At 42.5% G+C, this 22013-nt stretch overlaps 1 protein-coding gene across 2 annotated transcripts; it reads left to right on the top strand.

Annotated features, from left to right (window-relative positions):
• The first annotated feature begins 388 nt into the window (after positions 1–388).
• LOC101160964 (cAMP-dependent protein kinase catalytic subunit alpha) lies at positions 389–21293 on the top strand. Of its 2 annotated transcripts, XM_023966283.1 has the most exons (12): positions 389–1095; positions 3972–4033; positions 6472–6495; positions 7117–7245; positions 8419–8517; positions 10487–10569; positions 10691–10817; positions 14043–14138; positions 14413–14535; positions 20722–20781; positions 20870–20974; positions 21048–21293. In XM_023966283.1, the coding sequence occupies exons 1-12, from the start codon at positions 1050–1052 to the stop codon at positions 21171–21173; spliced, it is 1080 nt and encodes a 359-aa protein (XP_023822051.1). In that variant the 5' UTR covers positions 389–1049; the 3' UTR covers positions 21174–21293. The 2 variants fall into 2 exon arrangements, with proteins under 2 accessions (XP_023822051.1, XP_023822108.1); XM_023966340.1 differs by lacking the exon at positions 6472–6495 and having other exon boundaries at positions 392–1095.
• Positions 21294–22013: the final 720 nt, after the last annotated feature.

Raw genomic sequence — 22013 nt, 5'->3', positions numbered from 1 at the left:
TAAAATATTTTGTTGGTTTTGACGTTTTAATCTTAAGGCACTTTTACTAACTTCAATTGCAAGACTTCTAATTTTAAACTTAAACCATTCCCATAAACTCACAGGTGACATGTCCAAGGCATCAACCTCTGTTATTGTCTAACTTTATTACAAAATAAAGAATCTTCCAAAAGCATATTGTTGAATTTCCAAATTTGAATTAAATAATTCTGGCCATCTTGCTGAGAGATGCTGAAGGCTTGCCTCCAAAAGATGCTTCACGCGCGCGCCGTGTTCTGACCAGCTTTGCTAAAAATAGCTTGTTGCTGACGTCACATCCAGCCAGGCGCGTGTTGGTCGTTATTCCTGTCAATCATTCACTGCCGCCATACAGACATTTGGTTTTTTGCTTTTCCTCCACATACAGACAGAATTGAGGTCGTGTTTGTTGTTGGGAGGAAAGTCGTCGCTTACGGTCCTCGTTATTGTTGGATTGCTGTGACCAATCAGCGTCGTTGCCTGCGCGACGCCTTCAAAAACGATCGAATCAGCGGGCTGAGTGGAGCTGTCCATCACCCTGACGTCGCTCGGTGGGAGGGGCTTCGTCCTCCGTCAGCTCTCCCGTCTCCGTGAGTCCCGGCCGGCCGTTCACACCATGTTGACTCGGGCGGATGCGCGGGCTGGATGCTGTTTTCTAGAAACTCGAGTTCCGCGCGTGGAGTGGGGGGCTCGTGTCTGAGGGCATCTGTCTACGGGGGGGAGGGGGGGCCGGGGGTACTTTGGATGGCCGGGGCAGCCAGGAGGCAAAGACTGGATCATCATCCGCGTTTTTTAGGCCGTTTGTGCGTGAAGAAGCTGCGGACCTCGGCGTGACTTCTCCGGGTTGGGAGCTCCGTGGATGGCCGTGGAAAGGCTCCACCTCCGGGACGGCGGTCATCCCGCTCTTTAGCGCCAAACCCGCAGTTCTCCACACATGCGGTTGGATTCTGGGGAGAATCGGGTCGAATTTTCCAGCGGGAGAAGAAGAAGGCTGCGGGGCGGCGAGGAACATCCGGTGACAGGTTGTCATCATGGGCAACGCCCCCACGGCCAGGAAGGGCAACGAGATGGAGAGCGGTGGGTAACGGTCCCGGTGCCGGTGCCGGTGCCGGTGGAGTCTGTCCATCAGCCTCACGTCATCTGTGGCCTTTGCTTCATCGGTTCTGATCCATCCAGTCATTTAGGGAAACATCTTCCCGCTTTAACGGAGGCATTAGGGTCGCGGGGGGAATGAATGTACAGCTCTCATTGTCCCGAGGATTCCACGCAGATTCTACGAATGAGGCGGGAAACGACTTCACCGTCTTCCGTTAGGTGTCAGATATTCCCGAACACCGTGTGCCTGTTGCGCCCTGGAACCGTTTGCGTGGCCAGTGGCGGGTTTTCCTGTGGGCAACGTGGGCTGTCGACCCCCCCCCCCCCCCCCACTCACACACAAGGGAAGAAAAAACATTTTTCTACACTAATTTGTGCTCATTTCCACGTAAAGTTGCGCTAGGAGGCCCCACTATGTGTATTTTGCGCTCTCTGTATAGAGTAGTCTGGGGGAGCGCGCGCGGGGGGGGGGGGGGGGGGGTCAGGTAGAGAGAAAAAGCTGGTAGGGGGGCGGGGCTTACACCCCTCCACAAACTAACAGCTGCTTCCAAATGAAGTGCCTTGCCAAAGTATTCGGCTCTCTTGAACTTTTCAACCTTTTGCCACATTTCAGGCTACAAGCATAAAGATATAAAACTGTAATTTTTGGTGAAGAATCAACAACAAGTGGGACACAATCATGAAGTGGAACCACATTTATTGGATATTTCAAACTTGTTAACCAATAAAAAATGAAAAATTGGGCGTGCAAAAAATTCAGCCCCTTTACTTTCAGTGCAGCAAACTCCAGATGTTCAGTGAGGTTTTCTGAATAATCCAATGTTGACCTGGGGGGGGGGGTATTCCAGGAAGCATGTTTAAACTACCCTGACTTTAATCCTGAACTCCTCAAACCTACCGTGGTAACTACTACAACAGGGTTGTATTCCAGAAAGCAGGTTCTGCTAGCTCCCACGGTAACTTTGAGGCTAAGGAAGTTGATAACCTCAGCTTTCGGTTCCAGAAATGGAGTTATGTTTCAGGGTATGCTTAGTTCCCCTGGCAACTCATGCTCTGAACATAACCTGGTCTGGAGCAGGTTTAGTTGAAGGTTAGTTTGTTTTCAGAGAGGTGAAGCAGCATGGTGTGTCCATTTGAAGATGATTTAGTGCAGGGGTCGGGAACCTTTTTGGCCAAGAGAGCCATGAACGCCACATATTTTGAAATGTAATTTTGAAAGAGCCATACAATAATGTAGTGTCCCTTCCCCACACTGAGGCACGGAGACTTAACCTCTTTTAAAGTTCTTTATTCCGATTACTGCAGACCGCAACAAACGCCGTTCAATTAATTCAGCAACTCCTGAATCTCTCCCGCCGACACGAGAGCGCTTCTCCCAACTTTATATTCCCCTGCTCCCGCTGCAGCCCTCCCATTTCCCTTCTTCGGCCCATAGCTGAACCCCATTGGTCCAAACTACCTAACAACAGGCTGAGCGACAGAACTGAGAGCCAATCAGATCTCTGCTTGACGCGTTCAATGAACTCCAGAACTTTTAACGCGGCCCAACAGCCATCCAACTCAGTCCGCGACAATTTGTTTAAAACTAAATATACAAATGAATGTGTGCATTTGATTTAATTTCTTCATTTTTAAAGTACAATAAGTCTGTGGATTCTTTTTAATAACATTGTTATTCTGTTGCTAATAAATGATGAGTATTTCTCGTGGTAGTTTTGCTGATGGTCTAGTCTGGTTGATCCGTGGTGAGTTTCTGCTTCATGCAGGCGTTGAGACTTTAAACGTCATCGTAGGTCTGAATGTTCTGTAGATGTGAGACAGACTGATCACATGCAGACGGGGAGCCAAACACACACTCACACGCTGCAGTGAGTGACAGGCAGCGGGTTTTACGTTTTTACAATCCCTGCGCGATTCACCTGCTGCCTGTCCCCACAACACCTCAGCCCCACCCTCTGCTTTCTTCCTCTAACATCCCGTCCCCGCATCTGCGCGCTCTTTCTCAGAGACGGGAGCGCGTAGTTTTAGGTACGTCAATTCACAGGTTTCCAGCTGGTACAAACTCTGTGAAATAATAGATAATAGTAACTGATAGCGCTGGCGCAGATTTTTCTCTCCAAGCACCGCTACAACTGCGCGCCTCTGGCATCGCATCGCGCCCGAGAAGGACTGGTCTAATGAAAAAAAAAACTATAATTAAAGATTTGTCTGCGAGCCACATGTGACCATCAAAAGAGCCATATATGGCTCGCGAGCCATAGGTTCCCGACCCCTGATTTAGTGGATGAAGAAGCTCAGATAATACTTTTTCCACCATGAGAGGGTGATAAGACCACATATGGATGTTGGAAAGAGAAACTTTTTACTTTGATCTAACTTAATTATTTACTTATTGCGTATACTTTGTTCTTTTTCTACACACGAACTGGACTGAGTGACTCCTCCCCCTTTTTTTGTGGTACAAATTATTCAAGTCATAGACTGACCAATCAGATGCCTCTATAAAAGAAGTTGGCACCTCCTGATCCCCACATCCAATTTCCAAAATGGTTCAACGGATTTTGTGTAGCCCGCTTTCAGGTGGTATGGGTGTGGCCCTCCAACAAGCTTAGTCCTGATTGGTGGTTGCCATAGAAACGATGACTGAAACTGACTTGAACCGATCACTGTTATTGTCGTCGTCTTGCTACAACATGCTGGCCTCAGTATAGCAAAATTTGGCGACTGAATTGACTTCATCTGGTTTGAGCCAGAAGAAAGCCACTTTCTAAGAACGACATTGCTCTCACTCAGTCCAGTTCTCTGATTCAGTCGATGATGATTCCATTTCTTTATACTGACATTATTTTCTTTAACAGTTAAAGAATTTCTTGCTAAAGCAAAAGAAGACTTCCTCAAGAAATGGGAGAATCCCTCACAGGTTTGTGTTTTTTTTATTTTATTTTGTTTATTTTTGTATTTTAATGTTTGTAGTTAATGTATTTCTGTAACAGCATGAATGTGAAACCATCAGGCTGACACACACCACCGTGACAACAGTCTATGTAGCATAGAACGCAGCATTTGACCTGCTCCCAGTTTGAGGGACGCATTGCAAGCTGGACAATAAACCATTTTTTGGACAATGATCATGGAGTGTACAATGCCGTGCAAAAGTATTCACCCTCTTGGACGTTTAACCTTTTTTTCCCTTTATAAAGGCAAAAGGAAACAGATTCCTACCAAGTATTGTCAATGACACAAAAATGTAAAATAAAATATATTTTATCTGCATAATTATTCACCCCCTTTTATATATATAGTGGTCTAATTCAATAGCCGTCCATCCGCTTGGTACCAAGAGTCTCACTATTAGTGAAATGACCATCACCTGAGTGTGTCTCAAGTGACTGAGGTACAAAACACCTGTCACTGAAGGATCCAGACACTAGTTGAGTGGTATTCCTGGATACCATTACACAACACTCCAAGCAACTCAGATTAAGGATTGTTGCAAAGTACCAAGACCTCTACGACTACGATAAAAAAGTTACAAGCTTCCCTGCATGATGGGACAGACTGTGTGTACAACGCTGCAACTGCTGCCTGGGTCAAAACTTTATGGGAAAGTGGCAACGGAAACTCCTGTTAGAGCTTGACTAGAGTTCGCCAAAAGACATGTGGAAGAGTCCACGATCAAATGGAAGATGATTGTTTGGTCAGATAAGACCAACATTGAGCTTTGTGGCCATCAGACAAGATGCTATGTTTGGCAGAAACCAAACACTACACCCTCCCCACTGTGAGGCATGGTGGTGGCAGCATCATCCCGGGGGAATACTTCATTGGAGAATGCCCTGGGAGGCTTTTAAAGATAGAGAGCAGAATGAATGCTGTAAAATAAACGAAAATCTTCGGGGACAGTGTTTTTCATGCTACGGGAGAATTATCGGATTGTTGTTCCTCAGATCCAGGAACGACAGTGCGATTTTCCGTCCTGGTCGTGTAACAGAGGACGGAGGGTAATAGAGTGCGAGGGGGTGTGAGAGCTCGCTAATCCAGTCCACATGTGTTTTGTGGATTTGGAGAAGGTGTTCAACCGCGCCCCTGTGGTGTCCTGTGGAGGGTGCTCTGGGAGTCTGGGGTCCGAGGAGCCTTACTGAGGGCTGTCCGGTCTCTGTAGGACTGGAGCAGGAGCTTGGTTTGCATAGCCAAGAGTGAGTCGGACCTGTTCACGGTGGATGTTGGACTCCGGCAGGACTGCCCTTGATCACCGGTTCTGTTCATAGTTTTTATGGACAGAATTTCTAGGCGCAGCCAGGGGTCTGGTTTGGGGACCACAGGATTTCCTGTCTGCTCTTTGCAGATGATGTTGTCCGGTTGGCTTCATCGAACCAGGACTCCCAGCATGCATTGGGGCAGTTTTTGGCAAAGTGTGAAGTGGCTGGCATGGGGGCCAGCACCGCTAAATCTGAGGTCATGGTTTTCAACCGGAGAAAGGTAGTTTGTCCTCTCTGGGCGGGTGAATTGCTCCTGCCCCAGATGGAAGAATTTAAATAACTTGGGGTGTTGTTCACTAGTGAGGGACGATCGGAGCGTGAGATTGACAGGCGGACTGATTGGTGCAGCTTCCGTCGTTGTGCGGTCGCTATAGCGGTCCGTTGTGGTGAAGAGCTGAGCCAGAAAGCAAAGCTCTCAATTTATCGATCTTCTTTCCAATACTCACCTCTGCTCATGAGCTTTGGGTCATGACCAAAAGAACCAGGTCCCAAATACAAGCGGCTGAAATGAGCTTCCACCATAGAGTTGCTGGACGCTCCCTTAGAGATAGGAGGAGGAGCTAAGTCACCCTCCTGGACGCCTCCCTGGGGAGGTGTTCCGGGCATGTCCCAATGGGTGGAGGCCCCGGGGAAGACCCAGGACACGCTGGAGAGTCTACGTCTCTCGCTGGCCTGAGAACGCCGAGGAGCTGGAGGAAGTGGCTGGGAGGTTTTTTTCTAATAAACTTTTGTGTGGAAAAAAGACACGTTATTGTCGATGAGTGATTTAAAATATATAAATAAATAAAGATGAATACTTTTGCAAGGACTTGTACATGAGGCTACCTGGGTAGGAAAATTAGACATACATTCTAAATTTTATGTCTAAATAATTTTTATCACCTCTTAAACGAGGTGTACAAGAAATTCTTCTTATTAAACACGTTGGTGTTTGATAAGAATCCAAAACACTAGATTGTTTCAAGACTTCACATTCCGGGGTCCTATTTTGTTTTCCCATAATGCTGGAGACGTTAGAAGCTATCGTTTGTGTGCATGTAGTTACTGTCTCTATATATGTCTGTACTGTATTTAAATATGTATGTATTTATTTATTTAGGGACAGGATTTCTTCCAATTTGCAGTAAGTAGTGAAGGGTGTAAAAACTATTTTCCGAGTGATTGGAGGTGGTGCTGCCACAAAGTTTGGTTTGAACAGTGCATTGATTCTGCATATTGATTAAAAAAATAAATAAATCATGTATTGATCAGCAAAAAAGAGAGAAACTAACCTTATTGACAATTGGGTCTAAGAAAACTAGACATTTGCATGTGGCTGGATATTTTTAAATAAACATTATAGTGGTATATAAATATGTATGTAAACATTCATCTGCTATTATTTAATGCTGTGCATGTAGAATATAATTAATTTATTTAGTGCTTACTGCTGTGATGGTTTTTTTATGACATTTCTATAGATGACAAACTGATTTTCTGCTTTGAATGCATAGCATGATACATAAAAAGACAATTAAACATTAACATGAGATTTACTAAAGTATTCATAAATTTCTCGCAGTGCAACTCCAGTTACTGCGGAGCCCCTAAAGGCACATAAAAGTAAAAGAAAAAAAAAAAAAACAGTGCTTACCAGAAACCATTACAAATTTGTTTTACTTTCTTTGTCCCTTTAGGGCCTCCGTAAATTACTGTAGTTTTCTCTTTACGTTTTCTAACCAGTGTTGTTTTTGGTGTATTTTAGAACACTGCTAACCTGGAGCAGTTTGAGAGGCTGAAAACCTTGGGTACCGGCTCATTTGGTCGCGTTATGCTGGTGAAGCACAGAGAAACAGGACAGCACTACGCCATGAAGATCCTGAACAAGCAGAAGGTCAGCCTGGATTGATTGGTTGATTGATTTTCCATTGAGCAGTGCTCACATCAATAATCAAGAGAAACAGCGACGATATCTCGTGTGGGATTCTCTGTTTCTTTGAGCTCGGATGATAAAAAAATAGTGAAGGATTCTGGTAAATTTGTTGCAGTTAATCAAGTTTTTGTCACAACCTAAAAGTGAGGCTTTGCTGTTGTACCATGAACTGTATCAGAGACCTGGACTGAGTGAGTGTGACGTCACCCATAGAAAATGCTTTACTTACGGCTCCAACCGAAGCAAATCGCTTCAGTCGTGATTTTCTTGTGAGGCAGACACCGCCAGGTTGGAGCCGGACGTCGTCAGTGAGCAGTGATTGGTCCGGGTCGGTCTGAGTCATCGGTCATAGTCATCTATGACAACCACTCTCACCAATCAGGAGTGAGCTTGTTGGAAGGCCACACCCCTACCCCTTAAACGTGAACTACACTGAATCTGTCAAACATTTTGAACGTTGGGCGTGAGGGGTCAGCAGGCTCCACCTACTTTTATTGAGACATCTGATTGGTCAGTTTATAACTTGAATAACTTAAATAAAAACAAAAAAAATATCATGAAAATAGGGGGCTGAGGGACTGTAAGCTAGTGGAGGAGAGTGAAAACAAAGGGATCATGGGAAATGAGCAGAGGCTTATTTCCATGCCAACAGTCCCGCCCACAACTCAGAGATGAATTTCTAATGAACTCCTGCCGCTCTGCAGAAACTATGTCCTAGAAAATGAGTTTCTTTTGGGATTTTGATAGTTAAAAGACTACGGGAACAGTTTGGAAAGAAGAGGATCGGAGTGGGACTTTAGGAAGATCCGTTTCTACAAAGATATTTCTTTCACAATATTCAGGGATGAGACTATATTAACACAAATATCACGACAAAAAAACCCAAACAAAACATAGTAAATAAACATCGGACATCTTTTGACCTATTGCTTCTAACACAAAAGTGCTTCATGGTTTGTCTGTAGAGGTTCATTTTATTGTGTTTTTGACGTTAAATCGCTGATCTGGTTGGTGATTATTTATTGTGATGCGACCTTTACTTTTGTGTTTGAAAGTATTAGCTTCTCTCAGTGGTTAAAGCAGATTCTAAAATCTAAAGTTTCTCCCTTTTCTTCTCCTCTCTGTGCCTCTCAGGTTGTGAAGCTCAAGCAAATAGAGCACACGCTCAACGAGAAAAGGATTCTCCAAGCTGTTAGTTTTCCGTTTCTCGTGCGGCTAGAATTCTCATTTAAGGTACGGAGACTTTCTGCATCACTCCGGGTGTTTTGCATGTTTGCATGACCGTCTGGTGACGGCTTGTGATTTGCTCACATCCTTGGATTTGCTTAAAATGTATGTTCCATTATTCCTCCTATCAGCTCTCCAGCTGTGTCCAGATGTGTGTTTGGCTGCATAGCAGCTGAATATCAAATGGCAGTAATTCTATCCACTGCTGAACTTTCCATTGGAAAACATTAAGACATTTATTTCGGTTACGTTAAACACTCAAACTCACAACGTCAACATAAATGTTGAACAAAATTAATCGGAAAAGGTGTCGGCTGAAGCCGAGGCTCATTTCACTGACCCTGATAACAAAATTCATATCTACCTACAAATTGATAGAACCTAAATACAAAAAAACCCACTTCTCACAATGACTTCCCTACCACATAAGTCTCTCAGTCCATAAGGTATTTTTTTACATATTTCACATTTCTGCATATTTTAAAACTGATTTTTGGAGTTTGCACTTGTCGGATCGTCAGATAATAAGTTCCACATGTTGACAACTGAACAAAATCTTCTTTATTGCTCTAGTTCTGATATATCTTTACCACGTAAATCATATACAAACTCAGTATTTTGGTGGGTACACCTTGTTTTTTAACTTTAAGCATAAAAAGTCCAGTACTAAGACCAACTAAATCCAAAAATTTAAGTGTGGGAAATATTTGTTTTGTCAGATTTACAATTCTAATTGCTTTTTCTGCAGCATAAAAATAGGTTTTGTATTTGACTTGTATCTGTGCCCCCAGATTTATAAACAATAAGACAAATAAGGCATTATGAGGGAAAAATATAGAATATAGCTGTGTTTACTTTATGTAAAATGGCTACTTATTTAGACAATTTAGAGAGAACATGTGTGATGTGTGGCTTCCAGAATAATTCATGAATTAAAATTACTCCAAGAAATGTTATTTCATTTACTCTTTCAAGAAGAACATCCTCAATTTATAACTCAGAAATGTTTAGCAATTTTCTAAAGCCAAATGGGATGTACTTGATTTTATTCAAAAATAATACCATCCTTAAAAATTAAAACTGTGCTTAAAAATATTTAAGGACAGTTTGTTTGTATCAAACCATTGTTTATGGACAATTCTTTGGTTATACCTGCAAGAAGCCGATCCAGATTATCTCCCGATAAATATGGGAAGTATGTGGATTAGGATCATTGTTATTATCCCGGCTGGGTTTTGGTTTCTGCACATCTCTTCCTGCGGTTCCACTGGGCTCAGCAACCGTTTGCTTTGCCTTGTCGTCTTTCCTCTGTGCTGATTTTGTACTGTAAGCTTGCTTTTTGAAGTTTAGCTTGTTTAGCTGCTTGCTGCTGGTAGAAATTGTGCTGAGTAGAGTGAGAGCTGCAGCATCACAATTACCTTCAGAGGCTAAAACACCAAAGAGCTGAGAGAGCTGCAAGCTAGCTGGAAGCCATCTTTTGTTTGGTCACTACAAAACATTTAAAAAGAGCCACAAGAAAAGCAATAAGACTGTAGACTCCAATGGAACAGACAACGTTGGTGTTTTTTACTCCTTAAATGTAAGAGATTTTTTCCCCGTAAATCTACGAGATTTTAAGTTGTCAATTTCAGGTTTTTTCTCGTAAATTTATGAGATTTTTTCCCCCGTAAATTTACAACTTAAGATCTCGTAGTTTAACAGTATGACTTTTTTCTCGTAAATTTCCAAATTTTTGTTATTTGAAAAATTTACGACTTAAAAGTTGTAATAAAAAATAAAAAATCGTTTGTAAATTGGCCCTAAAACTCCGTCGTAGGTGTACCTGGTAACGTGGCCCGTTTTGGTTGTAATATTAAGCAGAAGTTGAAATTTTTCTCTGCTTCTCTTCTTAATTTACCTCATTAAGCTTCCAGTCATGGCTTTGTTCATTTTTTTATGCTAGCGTGTGTTTTTTTTGTCTGTCACCTTTTTCCAGGACAACACAAACCTCTACATGGTGATGGAGTACGTACCCGGTGGAGAGATGTTTTCTCACCTTCGTAAAATCGGCAGGTTTAGGTCAGTATTCTTCTGCCGTGGAAAACGCTGATTGAACTCCCAAAGGAGTGACTCGTCTGTTTCTGTTCAGCTCTCAGCCTTTTTCTCTGCTAAGCTTCTCTTTCTGTCTTTGTGTGCGCAGTGAGCCTCACGCTCGGTTCTATGCAACTCAGATTGTTTTGACCTTTGAGTACCTGCACGCTTTAGACCTGATCTACAGGGACCTGAAACCTGAAAATCTGCTCATAGACCAACAGGGATACATACAGGTAAACGGCTGCTCTGCAGCGTTCCGTCTGGGATGCATCCGTCATCTCCTTCTTAGTTGTTGACATGTAACAGAATTCATCAGGGGCAAAGGTTTCCAATAGAAAATATTCACAAGCATTTGTGAAAAATAAGTCAGAGATCAAACGCTATGCCCTCATGTTTTGTTGTGGACACGACATCTTTAAGGCTAATTTCATAATAAAACCCCTCAAGGATTTGAATTTCAGTCAAGATTATTGTTGTTGATTATTGTTAGAAAATCTTCAGAGTATTAGTTACGGAGCCCCTGACCTGACACAGGTAAAAAAATTAATTTGTTCCAACAAAATAATTGAGACCTTTTACACACCCCGTATTTTCAACTGGAAATAAACATAAATGCTTCCGGTTACATCTTTATTGTAAATACGATGTTCAAAGCAATAATAAACTATATTTTGCTATGGCATCATTGATGTTTCCGTTGACTATAGCGAGGTGATCGCTGGCCGGCAGACCGCTGCGGTTTGAAAAGGCATCCAGCTGGGCCATCCTAAATCTTATGATATTTCTTTTATTTTCCTGGAGACCATAATAAATAGATTATGTAGTTGTTATTTTTCCCCTCTTGAGTGAATGTGGGTCACAGAGACACAGATGTAGTGGCGGAAAGCGGCAGGTCGGAGAGCGTACCGGGATGTGAATGAACCCACACATGGAGACGTGATTATGATGCTTCTGTAGAAATAAATAAATGGTGTGTGTTTATAAATGATTTATCACGTGAATTATTATTTTGTGGGAACGAATTCATTATTTTTTTTACCCATGTCGGGTCACAGGCTCCGTAATTAATATGTGAGCCGGGCATTATGGGATGTAAACACAATAACGGAGCAACAATGGGACACAGCAACTCATTAAAATGTGATCGGATGAATTCAGACGTGTTAAAATAACTTTTAACGTGATCCATGTAGCTTCTCACTGTTTTCCCAACAATCTATACGTCATAGACGCGTATCGGCGTACCTTCATAGCCGTCGTTTCCTCAGTAACCACCGTGCAGCACGACCAAAGAAATAAGTGTTGAACCTGACGTTTATACAGACATTTAAAACTGGTCAGAGAAAACTAAAGTTTGAAATCGTGAACGATCCCCACGAGGAATGCAAAGAGCAGGACTTCCATTGTTTCTGCCTTTAGTTGCTTTGCTCCGCCCTCATAATTCCTGACCAATGATTAGCCGCGGTTACATGGGCAAAATATCTTGATGGGATCAATGGTCGGATTAGAATTCAACGGTGTTGATGGGATCAGAAAAACTTTTTTCGATTAGAACAAACATTCACATGGTCACACTTTTGGTCAGAATAAATCATTGGGCATGAGCAGTAGTGTTGAAAATACAGGAAGAGGAAATGAGTCCCACTGTAAACAAACTGAGCTGGAATATACATTCATGCAGCAGCTCGGTAATATACGAGATGATCTTCTAAACGTGCTTTTATTATTGTTATGAATATTATGAAGAGCCTGTTTACGCATCATTGTATTTTTAATCCGTGTGGTCAGTGCTTTTGTTTGTGGAAGAACGGAGCCTGAAGAAGGCAGGGCTAAGAGAGGCTGGCTAACACGCGCTAACAACATTAGCCTTGTTTGATGAACATAAATCCATGCGGGAAATGCTGCAATCTGCATCTTGGCTGCACGTAAATATGTGGGAATAAAATCAGCCTTAATTTTGTCGGGACACGACTGGAAACACAAATCCATGTGATTGTTTGAACGGTTTGTAAGGACTGAGCCACATTCTGCTATGAAAAGCTCACACACCGCCCCAAAGCATGGTTCTGGCACCTCGTAAACCCAGAACGGTGGGACAGAAGCCTCCCCCCCAGAGCGCACAGGTACCAAAGCACCACCCCCCCGTCCGCAAGCACAAAGCTATCCCTCCGGCTGCTCTGCTCACAGACACAGTTCACTAGCACGGAGCATGCGGTCGGTCCTGTTTAGCTCCAAAGCTTCCTCTGAAACACCGTCTATGCGTGACGTAAACCAGAGCAGTAGTGACACACGATCAGAACGAACTGTTTACATGAACAACGATCGGATCAACAATCAGCATAACCCACCTATCTCCATCCGAAAGAAATTTTGATCCGAACGAGTCTGATTGGGGCAGAGTATTCTGAACGGCGTGTTTACATGACGCACTTTTCTTCCGATCAGGCGTTCTTTCCGATTACTTTTGTCCATGTAAACGCAGCTAGTGAAGAGATCTTTAATCACATGGTTTTGTTAACAAGCTTTGGTTTAAAAGGATGGCAGTCTGAATCCCGTCCTTAAAGATCAGGACTGGATCTGGACCAAATATTTTCTTTGGTTCACTTCTGCTCCTCTGTTTGCTAGATTTATTTCATTCATTGTTGCTGACTCACACCAGGATTCACTTGCAAGCTGACCTTGTTAATGTCAGAACAGACTAATGGACTTGCTTGAAGGAATCTGGTTTGGTTCGCTTTCGCACATGGTCTTAATCAAAGACTGAAATGGTCCACACCACCAGAAAAACTCCAGATTAACGGAAAGAAGCACAAAGACAAAAAACGGCCATTATTCTGTCTGTTCCTTTTTTGTTTAATCGGAACCAAAGCAAAGTTTAAGTGTCTTTGGTTTTAACATAAGTTCTGAGGATTCACAAACCAGCGTTGACAGAGATTCCATTGTTCAATAAAGATTTTTCAATCGTGGGTCAATATATTGTTTTCCTTCTATTCTTTGATCCTTCTCCTTAATGCCCAGCAAAGCTAATTCTGTCAACTATTAACAGTTACATTACAAACACTGTTTCATTTCTACTGAGATGTGGCCTTTTCTTGTTCCTTTATGTATTTTACAAACTCACATCTAAGGCAGAAAAGCCAAGAGAAACGTTTTTATCTCATTTAGCTGCTCATGCTAAAGCTTCGAAGTCTGTAATCTCAAAGTTTTGTCCAATTCATTCATCTGCACAGTAAATCTACGATAATTGATCTTTTGACGGTTGTCCACCCGCTGGTTTCTCGTAGACTCTGTTGCCCCCTGGTGGTCCCAGGTGACGACTTTTGCTGCTTCAAGATGTGCAAATTGTTTTTCTGCTTTTCCTGTAGATGAGCTGTCGGTGTTTTGAAAAGAGCCAGGAAGGTTTAGAAAATCCCGTGATTGGCTGATCTTCTCTGCTCTGGTCTGTTCTCTCCGCTCAGGTTACAGATTTTGGCTTTGCCAAGAGGGTGAAGGGTCGGACCTGGACGCTGTGTGGCACCCCAGAATATTTAGCTCCAGAGATTATTCTCAGCAAAGTAAGTCCAAGTTGTACGTTTCTGTTAACCCTTGTATTCAATTTTTAAGATGAAGGGACACTTCACTGCAAACCGCCTGCTGCTGCGCTCAGCTCTGAGCTGCTGCTGCAGCTGCAGCTGCTATTTGGTGGTTCCTCTGTGAGGATGTTTAACGTTTTCCTTGAAGAATTGATCCCCAACTGAAGGCAGGAGGGGTTCCACTGTGGTAGCACCTACAGGAAGCAGTGAGTGTCTCTGTTTGACCACGCCCGTTTCTTTCTGTCCATGGCTGAAGGGCTACAACAAGGCCGTGGACTGGTGGGCTTTGGGGGTTCTCGTGTACGAGATGGCGGCGGGGTATCCACCTTTCTTTGCTGATCAGCCCATTCAGATCTACGAAAAGATAGTTTCAGGAAAGGTGAGTGGAAATGCTCCAGCATGACTTTCACTTCGTTATCTGTATTCAAGAAGAAAAGAATGTTGTGTTTCTATTCAGGAAAACCTTTTCAATAATGGAAGCAAGCATACAATTGCAATTTCATTATTATCGTTTAGCAGATGTTTTGTCATTAAATATGCTAAAGCAGATGTCAGAACAGTGCATGTTATTTTTCCTATAATATGTTCTCACTTTGATTCGTTTTCCATGGTGTTTTAGTGTCTAAAAAAATATTTTCATTCATTCATCTTCTAATCCGTTTTGTCGCTTTCGGGGTCACGGGGCTGGCCGAAGATGGCCACTTGTGGGCGGAAGGAGGGGACATCCTGGACAGGTTGTCAATCTGTCGCAGGGCCTCAATCACACACCCACGCACACTCACGTTCACACCTAGGGACAATTTAGATCAGGGGTGTCAAACATACGGCCCGTGGGCCGTGTTCAGCCCGCCAGATGGTTCAATCCGGCCCAGTCATGAAGAGTAAAATTATGAGGATGTTTAAAAAAATAGCACGTTACTAGTCCATTCCTGTGGCGAGTTATGATTTTTTTTAAAGAACCGAAATGCGCAATTCTGCCACTAGGGGGAGCAAAGGAAAAGCAAAACAGGTGAAACAGCACCATTATGAGACTCACCATAAAGAAAAGTGTCACCATTTGCAGTTAAGAAAAGAGAAGATTTACCAACTATAAGCTGGACTGAGGAACAACCGTCTGCATTTACTGCAGCCGTGACATCAGTGATGGAGCAGTGACAGACACCTGACTGCAGACAAGTTGGAGCAAACATCCAAACCATTTTCAGATGGTGAACTTATGGAAAAATGCTACAGACTGCAGAAGGGTTGTTTCCAAATAGCAGACGACCTTTACCAACATGAGTCTGTCAAGGATTACGATCAGATCCAACATCTCTGAGTAGACTTGGACGCCAAAATGAAGGAATCCAGTCATTTATTGTATTTTCAGTCACTATTGATGAAAGCACCAACATCACAGATGCATACAGCTGTACATATTTATTAGAGGTGTTGAAGAGACGTCACAGCAGAGTTTCTGGAGTTGATGGACACAACAACAGCTGATGACATAGTCAGCTCTCTAGTTACTGCACCAGACTATGTTGATGTCAGTCTGGTCACTGATGTCAGTCTGGTCACTTATGTCAGTCTGGTCACTGATGTCAGTCTACTCACTGATGTCAGTCTACTCACTGATGTCAGTCTGGTCACGTGATGTCAGTCTGGTCACGTGATCAGTGGCGCCTCCAGAAATTTTTCATGGGGGTGGCCAGTGGGGGGCCACATTAAATCTTGGGGTGGCACACAAAAACCATGAGCTATATTTTTAAAATTCATTCTAACAAACGTAGTAAAACAACCTTTAGAAAACCAACAGAAAGATAAATGCCTACTGATATTTTGTAGAACATGAACTTATAGTAGATACTACTAGTATAATAACTAATAGATACTAGTAGATACCATTAGTAGATACTACTACTGATATATATATATATTTTTTTGTTTATATTTAATGCTTTGGTGTGTTTGCTTGGGGTGTTCGGCTCTTGACTGAGAGATATCTATAATAAACAAAAAATGAAATCTGTTGTTCTGAAATGATAATAAAAATATCCTTCTAATTATTAATTATATCTGTTGACATTTCTATTCAGACTAATAATCATGAAACATTTTTATTATTAGGGTAACATAATCCTAACTTCACCAGTTGGTCCAGGAACAAGTGGAGCCCCTGCTTATGCTGAGTAGTGCCTTGCTTCTCAGACCAATGATGCTGACTGTCGCTCCTCTGATGCCGTCTCATCTTTGTCTTCCTCATTCTCTTCTGTCATTCATGCTGCTCTGTCTCATCTTCCTCCTCCTCCTCACTACTCCTCTGTTGCTCCCCTACCATCTCTTTCACTCCTTCTGCTGCGCTTTTATTCTTAAAATAAGAATATATGTTGAATTTCTCTTCATTCTCTGAAAATGGACAGACACAAGCATCAACTAATGACTATAGGTAACTCTGTGGAAACAAAAACACATCAAAATGTTGCGGTAACACAACAAACAACCAGTGCTTAAATAGTGCCATGAAAATGAGTGGCTTGTGACAGTGACATCCTTTTTTTACTTATTAATAAAAAGTAATGACACATCCACCGCCGCTGATGATGTGGCGTATTTGCACCAAGTATTTGCACACTGGGTTTACATGTTTTGCAGACCGCATGTTTTTTACACCTTTGCAACTGTATTTATTTAATATTTAATTCTTTAATTAATAAGAATCTAATTTTTGATAATAATTTTTCATAATAATTTTAGTGATATTTTTAATTATTTAATATAAATGTCATTTGTGATGTCCTTTATTGATGTTATATTATATAGATTATTTCTGAATGTCGTGTTGCTGCCACAGATAAATGAAATTTCCCCATTGTGGGATTAATAAAGTCATATATCTATCTATCTATCTATCTATCTATCTGTCTGTCTGTCTGTCTGTCTGTCTGTCTGTCTGTCTGTCTGTCTGTCTGTCTGTCTGTCTGTCTGTCTGTCTGTCTGTCTGTCTGTCTATCTATCTATCTATCTATCCATCCAGATCTAAAGTACAGTAAACAGATTGTTAAAGACCCACGGAAAATATTTAACAGGAAAAGAAACGTAGCATTTTGGGATGTGTGATTGTGTGTGCGTGCGTGCGTTCTCGCGCGCACGCGTGTGTGTGCGTGCTGAAACCGGTGCTCGCGCGATGCAGGAAGGGAGGGGGGAGAGCGCGTGTGAGTGTGTGGAGCGCGTACACGCGCGGTCAGTCGCCGTTTTGGACTTAAGGAAAAAGTAATAAAGAAAGTTCATCTTTAGTGACTGAGACTGGTTCTTTTGTCTGACCGGCCCGGAGGATCTGAGGGTTCGAACGCGGAAGTGAACCACGCGTCTTATTCATTCTGCGTCCAGCGGCTCCTCTGTAGATGTCTGCGCACTCAAAGGCAGCAGGGAGGGGAGGGGGTGAGGGCCGGTTTAGGTGATCAGAGCGACTTGCCGCTTGCTGGCTGTGCATTTGGGATGAAACGCACAACTGATGCTACCACAGCTTATAGTGGCTACTGGGGTGGCCACTGGGGTGGCAAGGTGTCGGAGAGGGGTGGCCGTGGCCACCCCTGGCCACCCCCTGGTGGCGCCACTGCATGTGATGTCAGTCTAGTCACATATGTCAGTCTGGTCACGTGATGTCAGTCTAGTCAATGATGTCAGTCTGGTCACTGATGTCAGTTTGGTCCCGTGATGTCAGTCTGGTCACTGATGGTGCCCATCAAAGTTCAGGAAGAAGCCAGGTGTTACCACAAAATTCAAGCAGCAAACCAGGAAGGATTCTTGGACATTTTGTTGTGTTTTGCACACTTGAATGACAGTAAATGTTTTTCTGCACAGGATTTGAATTCTGATATTGATGGTGAAGCTTCAGGAGAGAAAGGGAGGTTAACTCCAAATTCTTATGTTCACAAATGTTTGTAAGTTTAGTGTAGTTTAATTTTTCATTGTTTACATTCTAGGCAGGTGTTTCATTTTTGTCCGTAGCCCCTCCTGAGTTTATTATTGGGATTCTTTCAGTGTCAGATGTAAAATATTCATCTGTATAAAACTTAATAAACCAACTTTAAAAAGTGAAATCCATTTTATTTGAGATCCATTGGCCTCTGTAAATGAATGTGTAATAAGTGATTAAGCTACCAAAAAAAACAACAAAGCTGTTTTTTTCTTTTATTTTACTGGTCTGGCCCACTTGGGATCATACGGGTTGAATGTGGCCCCCGAACCCCTTTTGACACCCCTGATTTTGAGGAACTAATGAACCTATGAAGCCTGTTTTTGGATGGTGTGAGGAAGCTGGAGAAAACTCTCGCATGCACAAGGACAGTGTTTTTCAACCTTTTTTGAGCCACGGCACACTTTAACGTTGACAAAAATACCGCAGCACACCAGCATCCAAAAGTGTAAACTGCAATCTCACATGCATTTTTGTGATAATTGTGGCAGAAAAAGCTGGAAGCTGCAGCTGCTTTTTCTAAAAGATGTTATAAAAGTTAAGGTTAAAAGATTTTAAAACTGTTTGATGTGTGTTCGTTGTGGTTTCAAGACGTCAAAGGAGGACTCATTGTACGTTGAGACGCTGTCACTTTAACCCAGTTAATTATGGGAGATGTAGTACAATCAGCTGCCGAACGCAGACAGACTAGCGTCTCTGAGCTTCATTGTTTTGTTCCCTTTTTCCACGGTCTGACACCGGATTCTGTAGAAAGCTACACCACTAAAGACGAGCTTTAGCTGGTATTTTTGTTGGAACTGAGAGACTTTATGAGCAGAATCTAAACAAGGAAGTGAAGACTTTAACCACTTCTGATTGGTCAGACTGATGACGTGTGATTAAGCCTCCAAGAATGATTGGTGGAGACAGTTAAAGGGGCGGGACTTTTCAGAAAACAGATGTAGCTGCAGCTAAATCGTGATACCGTCATTCTTATCAAAGTGTCTTTAATAGAATCAAATAAACACAAAGAAAAAAGTATTTTACGATCTTTCATATTCCTAACTACTCAGTGTTTTATCAGGGCCTGTTTGGATGAACACAGAGCTGATATCCTGGAGATGGGAAATAATTTTAGATCAGTGAATTGGTAATTTACCATGGCACACCTGACCATATCTCATGGCACACTGGTTGAAAAACACTGGACTAGGAGAACATGCAGACTCCACACAGAAAGGTCCACCATTGGTGTTCTGGTTCAGGTCCCCTAGCTGGGACTTGAACCTGGGGCTTTCTTGCTGTGAGGCAAGAGTGCTAACCACTGCGTTACAGTGGAAAAATATGTTTTTCGTGCCAAAAAAAGGTGTGACAGGTGTGGCACTTCAACACAATTACAGCTTCAGTTTCAACTTTTTTAGTTTGTCAAGGCTGGGTTATGGTTAAGATTTTCATTATGGTTATGGTTTTGGTAATGGTTTTAGTTATGGTGATGGTAATGTTTTGTGTTATGGTTTTGGTTAGGGTTATGGCTAAGGACAGGGTTTTTGCTGTAGTTATAGCTATGGTTTTGGTTTTAGTTATAGTTTTAGTTATGGGTTATGGTTTTGGTTATGATTTTATTTATGTTATGGTTTTGGTTAGGGTTATTGCTTTGGTTGGGGTTTCGGTAAGGGTTTTAGTTATGGTGATGGTTATGTTTTTGGTATGGTTTTGGTTTCAGTTATGGGTTTTGGTTTCAGTTATGGGTTTTGGTTTTAGTTATGGGTTTTGGTTATGGTGATGGTTGGGCCTGCACAAAATACCGCAAATTTATCGTCATCGCGACATTAAGCTGTGCAATATGCATACCGCAAAAGACGGCGAAAATCGCAATAAATGATTACCTTAAATTTGCTAAAACAATATCATGGCAGCTTGAAATTTTGAACAAATGAAAGAAATCCCTTTATGCATTTAACCAATCGGAAGGACCCGTTTACGTTGTTGATCAATCAGATGAGCCCTTTTATGTTTGATGTTTGCCTCCTACGTCGACAAGGGTCATTTGGAGTATAATTTTTAAACTGTTGCAGTGAACACGGAAATTATGTTTTTGGTTGTTTTGCTATTTGTTTATATACCGCGAATTATATCGTTATCGCAATATTAATTACCAATATCGCATATCGCAAGTTTTTCTCATATCATGCAGCCCTAATGATGGTTATGTTTTTGGTTTTAGTTATGGGTTTTGGTTATGGTTATGGTTATGGTTTTGGTTATGGTTTTGGTTTTAGTTATGGGTTTTAGTTATGGGTCTTGGTTATGGTTTTGGCGATCATAGATATCTGGTCCACATTCATCCTTGCTCAGGGGATGGGAGACCATTTTAATCTGTTCCAAAATTCTAAAAAATCTTTTTCCGCACCGTCTGCGTCTGACTGTACTTTTTTCCTTCGTAGTTCATTTTTTTAGGGGCTGGTGAACTTTATTTGGGTTGACGTCATGAAATGGGCGCCGCCCACAAGGAGACAAAGCCTCAGAGATTGATTTCAATATTTAACTTGAAACGTTTAAAAACGAATAAAAATCCTCTTTTTCCTGGATAATATTCAAAGCTTTTACAGTTTCTCTTATTCTTTCCAGGTGCGTTTTCCATCTCACTTTAGCTCCGACTTGAAGGACCTCCTGAGGAACCTGCTACAGGTGGGACATAAAAACATCTGAGGGGGGCTGACATTAAAAAGCTTTAACTTGAGAGTGAGAAACATCTGATCTGCTGTCGTTCTGTCAGGTGGATCTCACAAAACGTTACGGGAACCTGAAAAACGGAGTCAATGACATCAAAGGCCACAAGTGGTTTGCAGCCACCGACTGGATCGCCATTTTCCAGAAAAAGGTGCGTTTTGCTTTCCCCCCTTAGCTTCTTTTCCTCGCACCTCCCTAAAGCGAGTTCCTCTGTCGCTCCTCAGGTGGAGGCTCCCTTCGTCCCGAAGTTTAAAGGACCTGGAGACACCAGCAACTTTGACGACTATGAAGAGGAGGAGATTCGCGTTTCCTTCTCTGAGAAATGTGCCAAGGAGTTTGCTGAGTTCTAGAGTGTGGAGGTGGTGAGGAAGACGAGTGGCAGAAGGGTTATGTAGAAGACGAAGAACCTTCTGTCTCCAGACATAAACGCTGGCTAATAAAAGCGGAGCAAAAGTGGAACTCGGACCTGATAACCAGCAGTGTTGCCTTTTGATTTTTGGGTGTTCTTCTTTTCATTTGACCGTCTTCTTTCTGAATCCCTTTATACTGACGCTCTGCTTCATGGAAGAGCCTCTTTCAAGCAGACACATGCCTAAAACAGGTCTTCTCTGTTGGGTTTTTTCTGCCACGACACTGAGGAACCCGCTTCCATGATGTTTCACTTCCATCTCATCGGACCAGAACCAGCAGATCAGCCGGAAATGTCCTGGAGGTGGAATCCAGAACCTGCTGACTCGCCTGTAACACAAACCCGCATGCATGAACAGACAGACCCACGTCTTCATCCTAATTCCCCTCAGTTTAATGCTAATTATCTACAGATTAGCATTTATTTATAACATGACTGGACAAAAGATGGACAGATAGTAAAAAATAATTGTTAATCATTGCTCTGATCCACCTCTGTAGAGCCTCGTTTCCACTGAGTGGTACAGTCCGGCTCAGTTTAGAATGGTCCAAGCCATTCAGGTGAGCGTTTCCAGTCAGAGTTGGACCGTCCTGGCGCACGCGGGGTGAAGCTAACAACAACAACAACGATGGCTGTCATCCAGCAGCCCCTTTGTTTCCACTTGGCTTTTGGTTCTTCGTAGATTAGATAAAAAGCATTTCGTGTTGTTTGAGAGGAGATTGCGGGCGGCGGCGGCGAGGATGACAGTCGCTTTCTTGGCGCTTTCTTCTATGACCTTCAG

The sequence above is a fragment of the Oryzias latipes genome, chromosome 1, assembly GCF_002234675.1.
Source record: "Oryzias latipes chromosome 1, ASM223467v1".
NCBI classification, from domain to species: Eukaryota; Metazoa; Chordata; class Actinopteri; order Beloniformes; family Adrianichthyidae; genus Oryzias; species Oryzias latipes.
The sequence above is the reverse complement of the archived record's forward strand: the minus strand, read 5'-3'. Positions and strand labels throughout refer to the sequence as shown.

Excerpts from the sequence above, each read along its gene's own strand:
- LOC101160964 (XM_023966283.1), top strand. The coding sequence starts at position 1,050 with ATGGGCAACGCCCCCACGGCCAGGAAGGGCAACGAGATGGAGAGCG. Across the intron at positions 20,782-20,869 it reads TCCTGAGGAACCTGCTACAG|GTGGATCTCACAAAACGTTA; the intron begins GTGGGACATAAA and ends TCGTTCTGTCAG. Across the intron at positions 20,975-21,047 it reads TCGCCATTTTCCAGAAAAAG|GTGGAGGCTCCCTTCGTCCC; the intron begins GTGCGTTTTGCT and ends GTCGCTCCTCAG.